General features: G+C 38.7%; 2 protein-coding genes across 2 annotated transcripts in view; one reads left to right on the top strand and one right to left on the bottom strand.

The window, feature by feature from the left end:
* Positions 1–16,261, bottom strand: part of LOC146973858 (core histone macro-H2A.2-like) — a 248,522-nt gene that overhangs the window by 91,325 nt on the left and 140,936 nt on the right. The window lies entirely within an intron of this gene.
* The window catches only part of gbf1 (golgi brefeldin A resistant guanine nucleotide exchange factor 1), a 126,459-nt gene continuing 122,690 nt past the window's right edge, over positions 12,493–16,261 (top strand). Inside the window, 2 exon segments of the mRNA XM_085800839.1 lie at positions 12,493–12,795; positions 15,513–15,623. Of these exon segments, the coding sequence (XP_085656965.1) occupies positions 15,522–15,623 (102 nt within the window). The 5' untranslated portion in view covers positions 12,493–12,795; positions 15,513–15,521.

Consider the following 16,261-nt stretch of genomic DNA (forward strand, 5'->3'; position numbering starts at 1 on the left):
GGTATCATATAGTAAATGGATGCTCAAAGACAGTGAGAATGTATTCTTTTGGTGACCGAACATTTGAACATTATATGAATGGTCTCTAAGAGGAACACAGGTTAGTTTGACAGGTGTGCATCACATTTTTTGTGTGTATATAGTATTAGTAACATGATAAAACAACAGAATTACAGGTCTGCTGTTGTGTCTCTGATCGAGCTTACTGTATGTGTGATGAGGGCAGGAGTGAGGAGTGTGTTCACATAAAAAAAAAAAAAAATCAAAATCACACACTAAAGTATATAGTGATGTGGTGTTCTTGTAAGAGGTTCTGTATTTCATCTGCTGAGGGGATGCGCCTCTGTTGAATGGGAGGGTTCAAGTTCAGGGTGAGTCAGGATATAAAGGGCTGTGGCGTACAGTACAGCATCCTGTCTTCTGTCCACTGTCAAAGGTTCCTCCTGAGTCTGAATCAAAGGTCTGTCCTGGATGGGGAGCCAGTCTCCTGTCTCCTTGGTCCATTCATTGGACGTCCACGTGCAGCTAAAAAGTTGTGGAGCATGCGACCATGTGGCCTGTCCATATGTCAGCATGTTAACAGTACACTTGCATCACAACTGTATTTCACATCCTTAGCCCTATTCTTGTTGAGCATCACCATGTTAAAGGTATAGTTCAACATTTTGGCAAATTTTCCAATTGCCATAATCCCTGTAGTTGTAGCAGTAGGTTCATTACCTTTAATTGTCAGTGCAAGCTGTTTTTAGATCGGCAGGGCAGAGACGTGAGCTCTGCACGGCGCGCGGTATTTTCACCTTTCCCTCATCAAATTCATCAAATACACAATCCAACAACTCCAAAACGCTCTCATGGACAAGTTGTGACATGCACATTCACCACGCTATGAAATTATAATGGAACGTTACGAGATAGAGTTGTTTTCAAGGTAAATACGTAGCCGGAACTACTTTCCAAACACGAGTATCTGCTTCATGTGTCGTAATGTTACATAATTATACGTTATTATTTCATAGCGTGGTGAATGTGCAGGTCACAACTTGTCCACCAGAGTGTTTTGGAGTTGTTGGATTGTGTATTTAGTTTAGTGAGGGAAATGTAGAAATACCATGAGCCTCCGTAGCGTTAGCTGAGCAGCTCACGTCTCTGCCCCGCCGATCTAAAAACAGCTTGCACTGACAATTAGAGGTAATGAACCTACTCCTAAAACTATAGGGATTATGGCAATAGGCCAATTTGCCAAAATGTTGAACTATCCCTTTAAATATGTTGCTAGACTAAATACAACAAATGAAGAAACCATCACATTTTCTAGTGCGCATGTGTGTAACACGACCCCCCTATAGTGTGTATAAAAGCACGTGCATGTCCGCATGCAGGTCCACAGCTGTCCACATCCATGTCTGTCCTGCAGCGAGACCAGGGCTTAATGGTACGTCTACAAAGACAGCATTCCAGTTGTGCTTTTCACTCTCACGTGTGTCCTACAACACAACGGATACTTTAATCAATCCAGCTGTTTACACAGGCCTCATAACAACTCACCTACACACATGTAAACATGTCCCACAGTGTATTTTTCTGTAGTCGTATGTAACTATTGTGTTTCGGTGCTGATGATTTGATTACTGCAGCACAGCAGCTTGAGAATGTCTGTTAGCTGCTGGTATTTATGAAATGCAAATAAATCTCTCCATCATAGTTGGCCTGTCATCTGACAACAGCAACACAACAACTGCACAAACTCATAGATCTCACCTCCATGGCAATGATATTTTGTCAGATTTTTCGCAGAGTGTTTTAACAATCTGATGAAGATGTTGGATTCCCGAATAATAATAAATAAATAAAATCCTCTCTCTGGTCCAGGTCCAATTTTTCAACATAGTTTGGTTTAAATGAGTTCAGTACTTTTTTTGCAAAATTCCACTGATAAATAAAGCGATGTTTACATCACAGACTTTTTAAGTAAAGCCAACAAAACACAATGTGAATGTTCTGTGATTCAATTGAGTTATGAAATGTAAATAACACTGGGTTTTCTCCTCCAGTGACATCGTTCTAAGTACACACATAGCAACAGATCTCCAGCATCTTCACCAAACCAATGTAGTATGAAATGCAAAGTGCTGAGGGGATCTGGTGCTTGTAATGACCCCAAAACAAACCTCTTCAAAAGGTGTTCAATTATTTTATTATTATTTATTTAATTAAATATTACTTTGTCAAATATTCAGAAAAAAAAGTCTGAAATTTGAGAGTTCTTAGGTTTTTCCCTTCTAAACGGGATGGAAATGCAGCTAAAGACACAGGTAAAAAAAAAGAAAGAAAAGGGGTGTCTTTTGCAGAGGTGAAGATCCACCTGTTTACTGTATGTTTAACTGCATCAAAATACAGTATAGTACATGTGCTCAGTGCTTCCTGTAGCTTCTTTGTAGCAATCACATTCTCTATTTTTTCAAACCATGTCCTTATCATGACACAGTGATCTGATCTGTCTGCTTCACTCCGTACAGCTTAATAATACCAATAAAGATTACCGGCACATACATTTTATTTACATAGCTTTACATGGTATGCAAACATGCTTGTTGCTCAGATGTCAAGTGAAACATGAGCAAACGTTGCTTACATACTAAAATGCACACACCATCTTTCACATGAATGGTTCAATGTATCAAGAGTGAATGAACTGGAGGGTTTGCCTTCTTCCATTCATTTATGTGGAGAAAGATTGGGTGGAGGAGGAAAAGAGAGAGAGGCCATGACTAACAATGTATACTGATGAGTGTTAATTATAACAGTGCATAAAAAAAGTTAGAGTTAGAGTTACACTCGTAGGCTACATGTTGTAATGCTGGATCCTGCTCCAAAACAGAGATACCTGCAGAATGGGAGAGACACAGAGAGGAGAAGAAAAAATATGAAGTTTAAAGGGATAGTAGCATTTTTTTAAAGTGGGGTTGTATGAACTGTGTATTTTTTTCAGGTAAAACCTCTTTTAGGCCGCTTCTTTGGGTTGTTCACAACACTGTATGTTGTAAATCTCTGGGCAGGGCTATGGGCTGGCGTTGCTAATATACCACACTAACAGGAGGAGTGCAGAGAGTCTTCTACTGCAATTAAAGTACTTAGGGGCTATTTGTAGATCATACAACCCCACTTTAAAAAAATGCTACTATCCCTTTAATACATGAAATAGAAGCTATATATACTGTAAGTGGAGAAGGGGAAGATTGTGGCACGTCCATACGCAGCGGCTTTGTGCTCTCCTGGAAATTGTTTGTTTGTCCTATTGGACTACTTTTTGTATATTTCTTTTATCTTTTTTATAGGGAGAGATGCACCTAAATTTAATTGTGCTCCATTGCAAAATAAAGGAACTGAATTCAGTTCAATTCACTTCAATTGAGAGAGGAAGAGTCTAAATGTATATAATGTTATAGTGCACAAGTGACAGTACATATGTAAATTTCATCAGTAATTCTGATTTATAATCATCAGTAATTATGGAGGAACACAGGTTTTGAAGTTATACAGCCACAAAATAGTTGTACATTACACAACAGTCATTGTCGATGTTTCAACTATGATCTAATAGTCCTCTGTGGTCGTAGAGTTTCTTTAAATGTATCCATGTTGATTTGGTGCCTAACCAAACCTTAATCACAGGGCTGTCACACAGTGAGGTGGCTTTACTTGTCTCAGTGATTTCTAATGAGTCTGTGGGGCACAGATTAACTCTGCTGTGCTGTCAGTTGGAGAGGTTGAAGATGTCTTCATCTTGACAAAGAGCCCTTCTACGAAATAATATGCTGCAGTATCCATCTTTGCTCGATTCTATTCAGTGGCAGGAAGTGTTCTTATTTCCCTCATAGTGCCAGCCCTTTTTCTACCTAACAGTGTTGATTTGATTTGATTTCTTGTATCATGACATGCAAAGCAACCTGGAGACAATGGTGGTATTTTGATCTAACTGTAAAACGAGATTAACTACAAAGTACCAAAATATATCAATATCTATATTTTCCTTCACCTTGCAATCTGTGCCTGTATCTCCAAACTGATCTTACTGTATTTTATCTCATCAATTACCATGAGATTAACAAGTAAGAATAACATTTTTATAAACCATGTAACAAATTCATAAGTACAATACACATTTCCTATTTTGTCTATTACTTTACCCAAATGGAAAATGACTCATGTCCTCCAGTTACAGTGTTTCAAACAAAGGCATGAATCAGTTATTTGAAGAGTGTCACCACATTCCTAACACAGCTGTGGGCTTCCAGATATGATGTTGGTGTACACACAATGCCAACATTTGTCATCTTTCTCTGACCTTTGCTGCTGATGCTGGAACTCAACCGCCAGTATGAAAGTGGTCAAAACTCCATTGCAGGTGTGTTTGTTTTTCTGCAACAATGTCATGTGAAATGTAGCTCACTGCACTAATTTGATGGTTTTCATAATTCAGCAGCTCAGATGATGCCGAGCAGGAGAAATGAGGATGTGAGGAAGGAGAAGTGGAATCAGTCGCCTCCCTCCTCACATCTGCATTGATTGTCAGACTGTAGTGTGTAGAAGTGGGTCATGTGATGGTGCTACACATCAGAGTAGTTCAACATACAGCTAGGTGAGCTACATGCTCACCTAGCTCCTTTGCACATCAGATACGCCGTTCTCACAACTCTTATTCAACAACTTTTATTATTTTAGTCTATTGATGCATTTCTTATCTGGCTCACGAGAACAGTTTGTACCTTTATCAGAAACAATGACAGATTTTCCTCTCACCTGATTCATCCCTTCACTGCATCAATGTCACTCTAAATCTTCTTCTTATGTATGAAACAGCAGATCCATATACATAAACATATACATATACATATACATACTCCATATGTTTGATTGCATAATTTTGTATGGATCTTTCTGACACATAGCTTTTTTTAAAATCAAAATTGTACACACACAAAAAAAATGTAAGTAGCCTCCTACATATCTGCAAAATGGTGATATGTCAGATGGCAAAAACATCTAAATCTATCAAGTATCAATGGCAAGCACCTTTTCCATTGTAGTATTTTTTATTTTAATGTATTTGTTTTGATTGACTGACTGTCCAGGTTTAGACAAAAGAAGAAGGTTTGATGCTGTTAGAGGTTTTCACACGAGTGAATTGGTGATATGAGAAAAATTGCTGCTTTCAGGATCACATCAAGAGTTGTGGGAATTGTGTTACTGATGTAAGAATAACATCAAAGTGATTGAGAAAAATGCTGAGAGTCCCAGTTGTAGCTGGAATGTTGAAGAAAGTGGGGAGCAATCAAGGTCATACTTACCTTTCCAAGTCCATGTGCCATAACTGAAGTTGCAGCTCAGGTGCAGTTCATTGTGATGGTAAATGCATTTATTTCCTTTCTTCCAGATGAGATGATCAGTGTCACTGTAATGTCTGTGCACAACTCAGAGACATCATTCTCACAACTGAACAGTTCTCAGAACAGTTCTTCATTTCTCCCCACATTAGCATTTCACATTGTACTTGTACAAACCTCCATTGTATCCACAGTCAAGACGTTTTCTCATTGTCTTGGTTTGTTTCCCATCTGACTGTGACGGCTCATGAAAAGTTAATATCTTCATCAGATAGAATGACAGACCTCTCACTCACCCCTGCATTGCATTAGTGTTTTCAATCAAATCACATTAAACGTTCTGCCAATATGTATGAAAGAACAAGGCCAGTCACACAAGACTGGTGAGTAATGCTAATGTTGTCTAAAATCTAGGCTTTTAAAGGGGAACTATGCAAGTCCGAGTCAATTTTCTGTTGTCTTGCTAACCCTCCTCCCAGTCATGTGCATTTGTTTTCAACGAAGCCGGCGAAAAAGCAATCCATGGAGAATGGATAACATTATATATCATATGTGATGTTATGATGTGTATATTTGTGTAATCTTATCTGTTTGTGTTGCGGTGCCGCCGAGACGAAAGCTGGGATACAACGGGTCGGAGGCTCCGACAAGGTTGGTTTTCAGCCGAGAGACGCTAGGTGGAAGGCAGAGAGTCATTTATTTAATCATCACAAGTACTAGCTGTTTAATTAAGGTAAAAATGTTGCATAGTGAAGGTAACAATCTTGTGTAGTTCCTCTTTAAGGAAAAACTGAAAAAGGAAGGAATTTCACATACAGACACTGCTGAAACATGTGGCCTCCTCCTACACTATGCCACGATCAGATGAAACAAACAAAATCAGGCGGATTTTCACATGATTTTGTCGTGGCCAACAAATTTCCAGTAATGGGCCTGTCGGGAACGTTGATGTAGTGTAGGACACTTCATGACGCCCCGTCAGACACTTTAGTATGTTGGAATTTTTTGCTTTTGATTGACAGTCTCTTGTTACTCCTCCCTGATGACCTACAGTATGAACTGGTGCTGCCAGTCTCCCAACCAAGACAAAGCAAGAATTTACACCACTGATTGTTTAATCTGACATGGTGACCAATTGTGAAAGACAAAAAAAAAGGTGTATTCTGATCCTGGCATCAGGGAACTGATTGGTGACCACCAATATGCCTTCAGGCTTAAGAATCTTATAAAAACAAACCTCAATTTATCTCCCTCTCATCTTTTAAACAAGAACAAACTAAACAAAAAATGAAGCAAGAACTATTTTGCAATACAAAGCCACATTTATAATACATTGTCTGTGATTTTTTTGTAAGTTTTTAAAGCCAAAATGCTGAGTATTTGTCTCCTAACAAGGACGACACAGGCATCACCACCACCAGTCATTATTAACTCTCACCTGCAGGCTGACAAAGTCTGGTTTTGTTGTTTTGTTTTAAGGATATTGGCAAAGTTAAATGGATCTCTGTGTTCTTATTTTCATGTCTGTAAGTGATGAGGAACAGGCTCGTGTCCAATACACTAGCTTACATAAATATTTTCAGTTTTGATGAAGGAACTGTAATCAGGAGAAATCCAGCTGTTTCATGTGTAGCTGCTGGGACAGGACAGGGATAGAGACAGCTGATGAAATGAAATGTAGCACAAAGTGGTGGTTATTAACTACGATTTCTTACTACACTATTCAAATACATATGCAAGTGCATGACAAACATGTTGTCTCCGTGGTGCAGACATATCTGCTTCTGTGGGAAATGACATGTACATATTTGCAGATGAAATGTTGCAATTACAAATCCCACAGGTGATCAAACACTTTGCAAAAAAGCAAACAGAGGTCTGACACAAGTAGACATGCTTTAAACACAGAGCAGTACTTTGAGTGTAGGTGTTGAGCAAATGGCTGCTTCTGATTGCACAGAAAGATAAGAGATTGTTGGATTGGAACTGTGCAATCTTTGCGCAGGTACCTCCACCCAATAAAAGGCAACCACACATACTGTACATATACTTCCGGATTAGATTGGTACATTCTCTAAATGCTTTAACACACAAAGATTTTTCACCCACTGCCTTTTTATTTTTCAAACAACAAATCAGAACATGCTGTGGAAGCAATATTCATATGCAATCATTATACTCATATTCAAATCTGGGGGGAATAATCAACTACATCCACAGCTATGGCAAGACTAAAGGTATCCAATGCAAATTTAGGAAACTTAATGAATACCCTAGCCTATATGGTAATCTTTTATACCACATTAATAAGGTCAAACCTAGAATATATATCATAATAATTCAACAATTATTTCTAAACAGAGCCTTTATTGCTGAGCTGACATCCTCCACTCAGTGTATTGTCTCTTTTCAGTTGCAAGCAAATCCAGCTGGGTTTCCCCTGGTGCTTTCAAGGGCCAGTCTGACTGTGGAACAGTCCATGGTGAAAATAATAACATCAGAAATGAACTTTCACTGTGAACACTTGGCTTTCTTGGTATTACAAAAAATGAACAGGCAATCAGACAGAACAGATCTGCCATCAGACTAAGCTTCATCCCACATAGGCTAGTCTAAATGCTCTATGTATACTAGATCTACACAAGTGCATATGGCCATATATGCTCACTTACATGTTCACATATAGAAATAGATTTATGCATACATACACCCAAATACAAATACGTCACATAGAGAGGTGTTCATACATACATCATAGATCATCAGGCAGTCTTTGCGATAAAAACAACAACATTAGTGGGACCATTGTATTGTCTTTCTCCAAAATGTCGTCTAATAATACACAATTGCCCATAAAGTTGGAATAATGTTCTTTTCAGACATATTTCTCTTTTTATTCCTATTTAAAGGTTGAGTGTTGTTTCATTGTCACAGTGATATGTTTGGAGGAGATTGTTCAGTAAAGTTTTGAGAAGATATCTATCCGGCCGTCTGTCCCAGTCGCTGTCGTAGAGTCCTTGGGCACAACACCTTGCCCACCTTTCCTCAAGTGAATGCGTATGAATGATCTTGGTGGTGGTCGGAGTCGGAGGGGCCGTTTGGTGCACATTGGCAGCCACGCTTCCATCAGTCTGCCCAGGGCCAGTGTGAATGTGTATGAATGAATAATGGTTTCTGTAAAGTGCTTTGGGTGAGAATGTAAATAAATGTAATCCATTATTAAATCACATAGTCACAATCATTTCATGAGAAGAGGTAAAAAAAAATATTTTATTCCAACTTTATGGCCAACCGTATCCAGTGGAAGCCATTTAAAAGTTCCCATTCAAGCTGAAAGCCAGCTGTATATCATGTGGCATGTTCTCAGAAAAGCCAAAAGTTTATAAAATAACAATAACTTTTACAATAATTACACACCATACAACTCTAACAGAACCACCACCAACAAGTAAACAGTACCTGGCTGCAATATATGTATATGTATGTAAATGGGGAATAAATGAATATATCAATATCAACTAACTAACTAATAACAACTTGAGGATTGTAAAACTGATATTGGATCTTGCCAAGAAAAAACCTGAGAAACGTTTTTTTCTCTGTCACACATGTTCAAAGTGCATTGGAAAACCCAGGTAAGTCAAAGAAATCCCGACTAAACTGAACTCAGCTCTAGATGAACACCAAAATCCGTTCATTCTCATCATTCATTCATGTGAAAGGGTGAAAGTTCATTCTTGACCTTGGGAATTGTAATTTGATCATTTACTAGTTTTGCTCAGAGCTTTTAAACACAGCTGAGTATGTGACAGCTGTAAGGAACACTACATTAATGAAACTGCAAGGACCCTGCTCACAGGAGACTGAATGAACAGCAGAAACAGACAACATCAGCTGCCTGTGAACTCTGGACCAACACCACTTCCAGTTTCCACTAGGAAGAGGCCAAAGGTCATCCACAAAGAAATCAATGAGCAAGAGGAGAATGATCACGGAGGATGGTCACATCTGTCGGCAAAGACATGACAACTGATTTATCTCCATGACAACTATACTCTATCTGCTGATTAAGTCTTTAACGTGTTTGAAAGCTACAAAAAAGCAAACCTTTTTTCTACCAGCTTTTGAAAGGCGCTATTAACTTGTATCAGACTCTTAAAATATCTGCTATGACATTGTGTTTTGATTTTGTCCAGTAACTCAGTTATTCAGTCATCTTACACCCAGTATAACAACCACCAAGCATCTCATTAGAAACATCTACCTCCTTATTCAACAAATTAGCCAATCATTCAACATAAAAATAATTTTAAAAAATCTCAATATCCAGGTTAGCACCCTTGGGAATTGTGAAGACACCTTGAACTTGAACCTTTAACCTGAAAAGGCATCCAGTGAGCAGCAGCTGTGTGTTGTTGAGAAAGGTCAGATGATGGTGGCTGACTGGTTGCAGCAGCTACTGCATGTAACCACTCTTTACAACCTTAGCAAAAAGCTTTACTTCAAACCACGAGGTGGATGGATCATGGACCACAACAGCAGAGACCACATCAGATTCCACTTCCTGTCACTCAGAGCAGAGACCTGCATGGTGCTGCAGTGGACACAGATTTGCCAACAGCTGGTCTGATGGGTCTGGATAGACGCTGAGGCTGCAGATGAACGTGTCAGAGTCTGAACCCATGATCGCAACTTGTCTTGGGTCATGTTTCTCCCTCGCTGTTTACCGTCATGATGAGCGTCAGATGTAGATATTTGGGACTCATTCACCAATATCTTCCTAAGTATTCTCTTAAATTCATTCTTGCGCAGTTCTTTCTTTCTAAGTCAGATTCATGAGCGTGTTTGTTAGACTGCCGAAATGTTCGCAGCTGATGAAATAAGTGTCTACTGTATAGTGTTTTTAAGAGACCCCAATAATTACTAAAATAATTAAAACAATCACTAAAAACATCATAAATGACAAGAAAATATTTCTAATTCAAATCATGTGCTGTCATCTTTCAAATGTGCGTAAGTGTGCTCTTGAGTGTGCGTAGTTTTTGTTCTTAGCTACAAACAAAATAAGACAAAAATCATGAATGTCACAATCTTCGTAAAAACTGCGTAAGTAGGACTTAAGAACGGTTTGTGAATGAGGCCCATTGCCAGGCTAAACAGATAGGCTACAGATGATGACATCTCTGGAGTATGGATAGCTTAGGAGCATGGTTAACTTATAGATTCTGTTCATATTACAGAACTATTCCTGAAAAACACTCTGAATTGCAGAATTAGACTGTATTTTATCATTTTTGAGTTGAAGATAATGAGGATATCCCTCCCCTAACGCTATACAGAATGGAACACACCAGCATCAGTGGTTTTTCTGTTTGTTTTTGTGCTACTGCTAGTGAGACATGTCAAATCACGAGTCAGCTCTGCCATCTGTCCCAACATGTGTCTTCCCTGGATGTGACAGTACCTTTGGTGGTGTGTCATTATTCAAATACTGAATGATGGGAGGGAGAGGGAGAGGCAGATTGCTCTTGTAAAAAGCTGAAGTGGAAAGGAAGTGAAGTTCATCACCAGAAGCTGCCTTGGCAGTCAGAATCTTTGTGTCTATTGCAGAGGGAACGAAATTAATTTGCTGTAGGGTTCAGATCATGACTCTGGCTCTGGTGGCTCCAACAGCTGGATTTTGCCAATATGTCTGCTAGATGAAGTCATGGTTTCTTTTAACATATAAACAGGAATGCGGAACTGTTCCATACATGAGGTGTGGTTTCAGTGACCTCAGTGGACACACCCCCAGTGTTTCAGAGGGGGGAATGTATTTCTTATGTATTTGGTGATATTTTTTATTCAACTTTGGCATGGTGTTTAATAATTATATTTTTCTTTGTTGTGAAAAAATCAAAACTTATGTGATTTTCTGCTTTAGACAGTCTTTAAATGGTTAACCAAACAGAGCTGCAATCAATGAATATTTGTTTAATTCATCAATCTAAGCTATATTTTCCACATTAATCAGTTAATTGTGTGAGCTAGAGAATATTTAAATGTCGTTGAAAATGTTCATTAATGTTTCCTAAAATCCAGTGATGATCAAAGTGTTTTTTATTTGATCTCAGAACTCAAAGATAAGACAAAGAGAACCAACAAACCACAAGAACTGAGAAGCTACAAGTAGAGATTTAGAGTTAGAGTTTGACATTTTTACATGAAAAGTGACATACATAATTTATTAATTATCAAAATCACTGGTTGCTTCTGTGATAAACATAATTAAGAAACAAGTTAACACCTAATCTGTGCATACTAAGAATGCTCAAAACTCTAATTAATTAGTTCATTTACCAAATCAACATACAGATTTTAAAGGGTAATCTGTAAACAACACAAACCCATACAGTATGTGTGTTGAACAAATCCTTGGAGATAATCAGCGGGATTGTCCAGTTGTTCATGTTGTTTTTATGAGGCCTTTTATGAGCATTCAAGCCATGTCAGCACCTTACAACCCACCACAGCACTGCATTACACAGACCCCTCTTTTGTCCCACGGTCCTCCAGGGCCTTTTTATAGGCTACTTTACTGGTCATGTTGTTTTGATTTATGTGTCTTGGAGTAGGCTACATGGGGAGGAAAAGGAATATGAAACTTGTGATTAACATTTCTTTATTTATTATTTTCAAAGTTTCCTCTTAAGTCGCAATTTTGCATTTGGTTGTGCTATTTAGCTACAGTATTTGTTTCCTCATTGACTGGTTAAGTGGTTTCCCCACACCAAATGGAACAATATAATATAATATAATATAATATAAAGTTGAAATGGTTAAGTGTAATGCCAGTATTACTCCTTCCTTTGGAGATGCAGTCAGTGCCCTCGTCATCAACCCGGAACAACCAACCCTCTCCACTACCGCTACCTTTGTCCCGCCCCCCTGTTTTTGGAAAACACAAATAATACCTTTCCAAACTCTTGTCATTCTATTTTAATCAATATTATATCTGGATTTCCTTGATATCTTGATTTCAGTGACATTTGTATGTATTTCAGAGCTGCTTATGATGCTTTAAGAGGTCAGTGAACAGTATGTCAATCAAAGCTCTTTAGTCAAGCTCGGTTGAGACTACAGAGTTTTTCCACGTCAGTGTGTTTACCAAGGCCAGATTGACAGCCGAAGGAAAGAGCTGAATTCATTCACGTATGGAGCATCTTGTGAAGAGTGAATGAATGAGCTGCGTTTGGAGACATCACGTTACCAAGCAGTGGAATGTCAGGGGTTCTTCATGTGTCTGTTTGTCGTACTGAACTGAACTTTTCTCATCTTCATTCACTGTCGGCCGACTAGCCTGCGAGCCTGCCGAGCTAGCCATACATTAGCTCCAGTAGGTCTCCGTCTTTGAGATTGCTGCCACACACAGGTAATTTCATTCTTTTTTCTTGAAAACCAGAAAAGATCGTTTTTGTATGTTGACATGCATTTTTATTGCCTCGGTATCTAAATCAAATACATCACGAACGGTGGACAAACGCTGAAGGCACGTCTTGAAACCCTTAGCTAGTTGTCACGTTAGCTAGTCGAGCTAAGCTAGGCAGTTGGCTGTCAGCTTTCTGGGCAGGTAAGTGGCTCTGTATGTACAGCGACTATGTTAACACCTCGATAGTTTAAACACCATTGACCTGTCATCGTGTCTGGTTTGTCCGTGAACTGGCTTTCTGCTCAATTAGCACGGTGGAGAGCTAGCTCCTTAGCTTTGTCTTTGAGTAGTCGCTGCTGACAGTAACGTACCGCTAGCTAGCGTCTTCCTAGCTCACCTGACAGTCAAGGAGCTGGCTCGTGCTATCTGCTTTTAATGTATGACAACATTTACGTTTCACTCGAGTGACACGTATTAGGGGTTTTCATTATGGCTGTGATACATTCATGTTGGAAACTACTCGCCGATGGGCGTTTGTTGGTGGTTTCTGTTCCTCTGAGATATGGACAGAGATGCTGCGATATTGTGACGTTCAGCCGGCAGTTTATATATGATTAATATGACTCCGACCAGAGGCATCAATAAAAACACTATGATCGAGACAGGATGTGAAACACCACCTTCCAAATTAAAAGTAGTAAACACTGTGAAATCTGCTGTTCTTATTAGCAGAGAGTCCCTCTGGCTCCTGAACTGTCATGTAAATGTGATGAGAACATGCAGGATGTAAATTATTTAATACCATTAGGCCTAACTTAATGCTTTTTGTTTTGTTATATTACAGTAAAATAGCCATAGTATGAATTGTTAAAAAGGTTTTTAATTGGAAAATTTCAGATTTCAGAATAAGCAAGTTGATCTATATCTGAAGAAAAATACTGTAAGGCACTGGGGAACAGATTTTAAAAACCTCTGAGACTACACTACTAGACAGGTTCATGGTTTCCTGAAATCATGCTGAACAAATAATTTGACATCATGCTGAAACAGCTTTGGCACAGGTAATGAATATATCAGGAGGTGAATCTTCTTGACTGTTGTGTGCTCGGTCTCTTTGTAGCCTTTTCACCCTTTCCCTCTGCCTCTGTGCAGGATTCTGAATCTGCTGTGTTCACAATGTACCTGTATTGTGTTGGAAATGATCAGATCAGGATTCAACACAGTCGAGTCATATTGGAATCGGTGGTTTAAAAACATTTAATCGGTACATCCCTAGTGAAGCCTCATTTATGTGAGCGTATTATCAGCTGTAAGCCTGCCGCTCTGTCTCTACATCTGAGCCTCTACCTATCATACCTTCATCCTCTTATTATTTTGAATTGGTTGCTTGCCATGAATTTGAAAGAACGTGGCCTCATTCACCCAGTCCCCGTGTCATAAATCTTCCTGTAAAATAAGAACATTATTTGGCATGTCTTTCATGACACAAGGAAAAAGGTTAATCCAACCATTTTGCTTGTCAAATATGAACAGCAAGTCATTTTGAATCTGTTTGGTTATCTGTATTGATTTTAGACATTTCCGTGGTCGACATTGAGATCGGGGGTGTGATTCTTAGCTTCTATATTCATTTGAGAGTTGGAGGTTTTACTTTCACTTTAAGTATGGTGACTTCATAGTAATATATTATATCTGTGTGCTGCAGCATATTTTCATATGTGATTTTATTATGTGTGAACAGCACTTATAATGAATTTGAGTGTAGCCACATCAATTTGTCATGACCCCGTCTCAAATGGCTCCAGCAGGGCAAGGGAACATACCATGGTACAGATGAGAAAGAATGTTTTTAAACCAAATTAGGGCAGATTAGAGAACCAAATTAAATGTTCAAAGTTTGAAATGGGGAAATAGTAACACCAGCAAAAAAAACAAAACAACAAAAAACCAGCTAGACCATTAATACTGTGGAACACAGGCATTCCAATCAGCTGCAGACCAGCAGCAAACAGAAAGTAAGTTCAGCTACAAAGAGGCCACACCCCCAAGGAGACCCTGCCTGTAGTTACAAACTGATGGAGACAAAATCGTTCTACCATAGAAACACCGTCATACAGTTTAACATGATGTGTCAGTGGTTTGTCTTCATAATAACTAGAATGTATAACTTATCTGTTATGTAAATTCTATGTTTGTATGTGTGTTTTATGAATTGACTGGTTAATCGATAAAAATGGTTTTAAAAAATAGTTTAAAAATTGATTTTGTGAGATTTATATGTTAACAATCCAAAATGTAATCTTCCATTTCCAAGATCTATATTTACATTGCGCCTTTTTCTGTAGTAATCATGTCCATCTCCCCTAAATGTGCTATGTATGCAGAGGTTAATTGTTAACATGTTTTGAGTCATGACAGTGACAACTGATATGAATGACAGTGGAGAGGACCCAACACAGTCTGTGTGTGGGTCCACAGGAAGGGCAGGAAGCTGACAGGCTATCTCATAGTGAGGAGAGATTGCATCTATGAGTCACTCCACACATTGATCTCAGCTCTTGGTCCATGATTGTTGCAGCGATATGTCTGGAAGATGAGAAGCTATGACTGTGTGTGAACGTTCTGTGTGTGTTAAGTCAATATTTTATATGAAGGGAGTTATAACTGATATTGTCCAGCCTGGACTGATCTTCTCTTCTCTTCTCCTGTGTTTCTCTCAGGAAAGCAGCATGGCGAGCATGGACAAGAACATCTACATTGTCCAGGGTGAAATTTGCACTGTTGTTGGAGCGATCAAGAGGAACTCCAGATGGAATACTCATACCCCTCTGGTAAGTTTGATTGATTGAAGTGTTTATTTCGAATATGAAAATAAAATAATAAAAAAAGAGAATAAGACAAAACATTTAAACATGAGATATAGAATACATATTCGAGAAGGAGTGAGAAGAAGTAAAACTTATAAACTCCCACCCCCTCTCCTTATATATGACTAACTAAGATCCTTGTCTAAACATATCTTATGTTACGAAATCATGAATATAATTTACTTATACACACTAATTATACATACATACACAAGTTAAAGTTGTGTGTAAGTTATGTATGTAAGTTAAACACAACGATCATAGTAGCTGTCTCTTAACCTACTGTAGACTTTCTATAGATGCAAAAACTGATTGAGAAAGGACATTCAGAGGAGGAAGAGGGGGTGAAAAACTATTCTAACTGAGCCCCAAACAAAATACAGAGCATCACTGTCATCTCTACCCAGGTTTTTTTTTTTTCTTGGAAATACTGACCAAATATGTAATGGTGGGGGAACGCCATTCTTGTCGAATCCTCCTTCACTCAATAACTGGATGCTGAATCCATGGACCTGCTTGAGACAGAGGCTGAAGGACCTACAGTAAAGCCTGTACCGGTCAGGAAAGGAACCTATAGTCATTCATAGCACAGAGCAGATGGA

The sequence above is a fragment of the Trachurus japonicus genome, chromosome 15 (genome assembly GCF_045865225.1).
Source record: "Trachurus japonicus isolate A0001 chromosome 15, Traja_1.0".
Classification (NCBI taxonomy): domain Eukaryota; kingdom Metazoa; phylum Chordata; class Actinopteri; order Carangiformes; family Carangidae; genus Trachurus; species Trachurus japonicus.